At 37.4% G+C, this 5285-nt stretch overlaps 2 protein-coding genes across 2 annotated transcripts in view; both read right to left on the bottom strand.

The window, feature by feature from the left end:
• c2cd3 (C2 domain containing 3 centriole elongation regulator) overlaps window positions 1-369 on the bottom strand; it is a 12974-nt gene extending 12605 nt beyond the window's left edge. The window contains exon 1 of the mRNA XM_014025220.1: window positions 138-369. Within this exon, the coding sequence (XP_013880674.1) occupies window positions 138-168 (31 nt within the window). The 5' untranslated portion in view covers window positions 169-369. The remainder of the gene's footprint in view (window positions 1-137) is intronic.
• A 1736-nt stretch (window positions 370-2105) lies between these two features.
• p4ha3 (prolyl 4-hydroxylase, alpha polypeptide III) overlaps window positions 2106-5285 on the bottom strand; it is a 9448-nt gene continuing 6268 nt past the window's right edge. The window contains exons 8-13 of the mRNA XM_014025219.1: window positions 4046-4110; window positions 3780-3939; window positions 3643-3705; window positions 3404-3472; window positions 2921-3017; window positions 2106-2579 (exon numbers count right to left, since the gene is read on the bottom strand). Of these exons, the coding sequence (XP_013880673.1) occupies window positions 2509-2579; window positions 2921-3017; window positions 3404-3472; window positions 3643-3705; window positions 3780-3939; window positions 4046-4110 (525 nt within the window). The 3' untranslated portion in view covers window positions 2106-2508. The remainder of the gene's footprint in view (window positions 2580-2920; window positions 3018-3403; window positions 3473-3642; window positions 3706-3779; window positions 3940-4045; window positions 4111-5285) is intronic.

Here is a 5285-nt window from a genome sequence, read left to right as displayed (position 1 = left end):
AATAATAATAAAAACACTCAAATTCAAACAGTTAGTCCGCATTTATTTTAACCTTAATCGAGACACTGAGCTAGCATAAAGCTAGCATGAATTTGACAGTTAACTACTCATTAGCACAACATAGCAGCTAAGCTTACCTTTTCTTTTTTTCTGTTTTTTGTTCTTCATCCCTAAGAACAGTCCGTGAACGACAGCCAGTCTAAAACATCGTCCGAGCCGTCGGCAGACATGTTTATTTTCTTTTTATGGACAAATAAAAATCCTCTTAACAAAGCTGAATGAGTCGCAAACACACAAACTACTACACAAAACAAACGGCAGCGCGAAAAAAAATCATCCGGGGAGCAACAAGTCGCGCTTTCGTAAAAAAAAAAAAAAGTCGCGCTTCCGTATTGATGGACTGAAGGATTCTGGGAAATGTAGTTTTATTCAGTTTTTAAATCTTTAGACATTAATTAATTAATTTAGTACTTAAATATAATTTTTCTTTATATTTTTTCGTATTTTTCAAACTTAAGATGCTATTTTACATTTTTTACTTTAAAAAAGTAAACTTTCACTGTACCTCATGGCAATTAAATCTGTCATTCACCATTTTAATTACAACATGAAAAATCAACAAAATCCTACTTTAAGAGCAATGAATTAACATATAAACAGTTTCTGTAAGTGAGACCTGATGATTCTCCAGTTTGTGGGTTCATATGGTGAACTAATACAACGGTCAAAACTAAAAGTTTATTAATTAAGAACAAACAATCATAGATATTACTTGTTACAACAGTTAGCAGTTTGTAAAACTCTGAGTTTATGAGTGCAACGAAAAAGCTGAAACAGTTTAGCATCATAAAGAGCAACAAAGCAGAAGCAAAAGAGCTGCTAAAATGGTAATAAATTACATTTACATCCCTGAAAAAGACAAAAATTACAAAAAAAATCATTTTTAATTTTGTGACATCTAAAGGTAAAAATCAGCACAATTATTTTACCTGAAAATTTTCCAGTTAAACTCCTACTATTGCACCACAAGAGGGAAGCAGTTCCTTCTTTCTGGAACCTAAAATTTGCAAACACTTTTATTTCTTTTCTTTTTCTTTTTTTCAGCTGTTTGTTGCTCAGTCAATATATCTTTTTCCAGCATTACTTTACACACAGTAAAATAATCAGTTTGATCTCAAAATTAGTCAGAAGGATCAACAAAAAAGCTGTTTTTTTTCCCCAGAGTGCAGAAATACTTCATGTTTTTGACAGTTTGATGAGAAAGACCTTTGAACCACCCATGTGTGCTTTAGTCGTTTGAACAGCCCTGAGCATATAGCAGCACATCTCTGCACGTTTGCTGTGGTAATAAAGAAAGCTACTGAAAGAGGGAAAAAAGAAATCATTCAAACTCTCTGCTGTATTCAAAAAATGTCTTATTATTAATGGTTGAACTGCAATTTTTATGTTTGTTCAGTTGTTCAGCACAGCGTGGCTTCCTTTCCTATCAACTTTCAATGAAAATAAAGTCTTGCGGTTATGATTGTGTGCAGGAATGTTTCTATATACATCAATCAAATGGCAAGTTATCCCCAAAAACGCCTGCATAAGAGAGCACAAAGGGTTTTATCCATTTTGATACTGTTTTAAGATGGATTTTTGAGTTATTTCATCACAGATTTCTGAGTAATCTGAAAACTATGCAGACAGACCGTAAGAGCTCAGATGGGTTGGCACACGGAGGAACAAATGGTTAATAAAGGGCCGGTATCTGAGGCTGACTTATTGGTTCATGTTTTCCATTAAACACTAAGTTGTTTTAAAGGCAGAAGATGAACAAATTATTCAGTCAGCTGGAAATAAAGCGTGACCCAGATTGAATTTTAGGACTGATAATCCACTGGGAGAACACAAAATTCAAAATTCACTTTCTTGAAGCAAAACTGAACTCTGAATAAATCCTGAATCATTATAGCTCTTAAAAATGGTTTATCTTAGAAACACAATGGTTTTATCATTTCAGTGCTGAACTTTTGAGCTAATTTAACTGTCTGTTATTTAAAATGACTTTTATAACCGGTGAATTATTTAACTTTACTTACAAAATGAAAAGAGAACATGAACCATTGCCATTTTTTATTGCTTGTTTTTATTCTTCAACAAGTTTCAGCAAAGTCTTTCAGAACTCAACATTCAAGCCACAATATTACAAAAATAAATAATTCAATAAATTAATTTAATATCTTTAGTTTCTCTTTAAATTCATCCTGGAGCACATATTGGGAAAGACCTGAATCAAAGAAAGATCGGGACCTTCGTCTCTGGACTCTGATCTTCAGCTACCCCACTCCTCCTTGTCCACCAAATGATGCCCCCCTAAGGGCCCACTCATGTCCCTCAGGCTCCCTGGGACTCTGGGCTCCAGTCTCAGTTGCAGGCTGCTCCTTCATCAATGTCAGAGCCCAAACCTGTGAACAAAGTTTCTGCCTGCAACTATAAAGACCGGTCCTCTACCAGGTCCTCCTCAAGTCACTCTTCAGGATTCAAGCTGCAGCGACGCTCAAACTCTTGGCCGTACTCATGGATCCATTTGTTTGCCACTAAAAATACAAAGAAATATTGTTTTTAAAAATAAACCCTTGCACGCTTTCAACCTACTGTTTTGTGACACAAAGCACATTCAGATTCTTCTGCAGCTGCTTTCCGATTACTCGTACGGTTCTGTTGGTTTAACTACTCTGTAAATCTCATCTGCTTCTCCGAGCCAAACAGCAGCAGATGTTCACGTTCCAGAATGAGCCCTCAGGGTCTGAACTGCTCTGTGTATCGTCTCTGAAAGCCAAATGGAGCTCAAATGTGGCCTAGCTCTTTTATATTAGGACACTGGGTATTTTTTCCCTCCCTGTGATGCAGTTTCATCCCCGAACCCAACAAATCTTACCCCATTTATCCCCAATAAGCACGGGGCAGCCAGCGTGCAGCGTGTCTTCGTCCCCCTGACCGTTTCTGTGGAGGTTCCACCAGAAGATGGCAGCTTTCTGTGAAATCAAGTCAGATTTATAAACTGCCGAGTTTATAACTGGTCACAGTTGTACAGTAGGTGATTTTAAATAAAGCGTCAGGTTTTTTTTAATCATAAACGAGATAATTTCTGAGGAAGATCATCGACAGAAACTCTGACCACATTAGACCTCATTATAAATGTCAAATAAAAAAACAACAACAACAGGCAGTTCACGGTTGTAGGAAAAAGGTTTAAATGTGTCCAAAATGCAGGTTTACAAGCTAAAAGAAGGCTTCTCGTGCCTCCTTTGTAGCTCTTTTAACATCAGAACCAGAAAATCTGGGCTGAAGATGGAAATAATCAAGCCATCCCATTAATGTCATTACTGATGTATAAAAAAAACACATTTGTATTATTCACCTCCACAACAGGAACGCTGAAGTTGGCGTAAATAAAAGCAGTAGATCCTCCCGCTTCCACAGGGCTGAGCTGTGGAAAACAAGATTTATTCAGTGATAGCGGTTTGGAGTCCTTTTCTTCAGGAGAACCAGGACTTTTTAACTTCACAAGTGTTCAAGTTCTCTTAAGTTTTACTCTCACTTCAATAAAACAAACAAAAAACAGGTTTTATAATCCAAATCATCCAAAAATATTCTTACATAAATCATGAAGGTCGCCACGCGGTTCCCAGTTTTCAGCTTGAACACGGGACTGGATGGCGACTGGTTTAATGAGGAAACATTAAAGACTTTTAAAGAACAAATGTTAACGACTTACGAGCTGACTTTAAACTTACTGTAGCGTGGTCAAAATGAGGTTCGTAGTGACCGCCGATCCCATAATTCACCACTTGGAGGTACTCGCCGGACGGATGCTTTACGTTCAAACCAGTGATCAACGAGATCCGCTGATCCAGCTTCTCGACGTTGCTTCCTGCTGAGTCCTTCAGCCATGCACTGAGAACAAACCACATGAATAATTATCAGTTTGCAAGAAGCTGCAGCAACTTACACTGATTTGTGTTTTTTAATAGTGGTAAATATCTAAAAAAAGACTTCGTACCTTTTGCTGATTCGATAGTCGGCTGTTGCTTGTTTCTCTCCAGCTGCCACCACAGATCTTCTCAACTTGTTAGCAAAGACAAAACAACAAGTTATTTGTTTTTTACTGCAGAAGTTGACAAACAGTTCCATAAAGTTGGGAAATCTTCACATTTTGGGCTGCCTTCCCTCTAAAACTCTATATAACTGGCTGGCGCACTGCCTCAGTCTCACAAAGAAGACAGATAATCTATTTTTTATTGTAATTATCAGGAAGTAATAACAGTAACTCATTATTTGCCACATTAGTCAAATTAAAGAACAAGAGAAAACCCATAAACTGAGTGACCTCTAAAATCAGAGCAGGCTTGTGGTTTTGCAGAGCTCCGTTCAAAAGCTCTGCGATCCAAAAACAGTCAAGTGTAAATCATCAGTACCACAGGTCTGTTTTCAATCAACCCACAGGGCTGACATAACGATGAAATGAAAACTGGGCTTTCCATCCCAGGAAAGAATGGAAAACTCATCTGAGCCAAAAACCTCCCAGAAACTATAGGAACACTGTGTGAGTGAAAGTATCACATGTCCGCTGACCTGCACGAGGGAAACACAGATTTTCTGTTAAGTGACGTCTTTAGACGTGGCTCAGATTGTTTGGAGCATTGAAAGACTTCAGCCCAGATTTTAAAGGGATTTATTTACTGCTTTAACAAAAGGAAGGAGGCTGAGTCTTCCTCTTTCTACCAGAAAAAACATTAGCTGCCAGATTCCCAGCTGTGCATTTTTTAGAAACGTTTATGTGTTTTTAAAATGTCCCTTTTCCTTCTAAAGTAATGTGTTTGTTTCTGTACGAAGTCAGTCTTGTGGCACTGAGTTGCTTTGTTCTGTTCTGACAATGCTCACTCCAGCTGTACATATTAAAGTTTAAACACTTTTCTCATTGTTGCCTGATTCAGTTAACTGATTTATTATTTTTGTTAAGGAAATGTTTAAAATTACAGACAATGATGAACTCTGTTTAGCTGCGGCTCTGGTCTCATTCGATGGAAATTTACTGTCATGCAGGAGAAGTTATAGAGCACCAGAGTTTCCATTTGATTATTGCATTTAAAACAAAAACACATTTCTCATCCTGCTGGGAGGCTGATAATTTGATTATAATTAGATTTCAGCTACAGAAATGGGAGAAAAACTAACAAACAAGCTCAGCCTTGGTCACTATTATATGTTTAAGACAGTGTGTGTGTGTGTGTGTGTGGGGG

This window comes from Austrofundulus limnaeus, unplaced genomic scaffold, assembly GCF_001266775.1.
Source record: "Austrofundulus limnaeus strain Quisiro unplaced genomic scaffold, Austrofundulus_limnaeus-1.0 Scaffold462, whole genome shotgun sequence".
In the NCBI taxonomy this organism is placed as follows: domain Eukaryota; kingdom Metazoa; phylum Chordata; class Actinopteri; order Cyprinodontiformes; family Rivulidae; genus Austrofundulus; species Austrofundulus limnaeus.
This window is presented reverse-complemented; position numbering and strand designations above follow the sequence as displayed.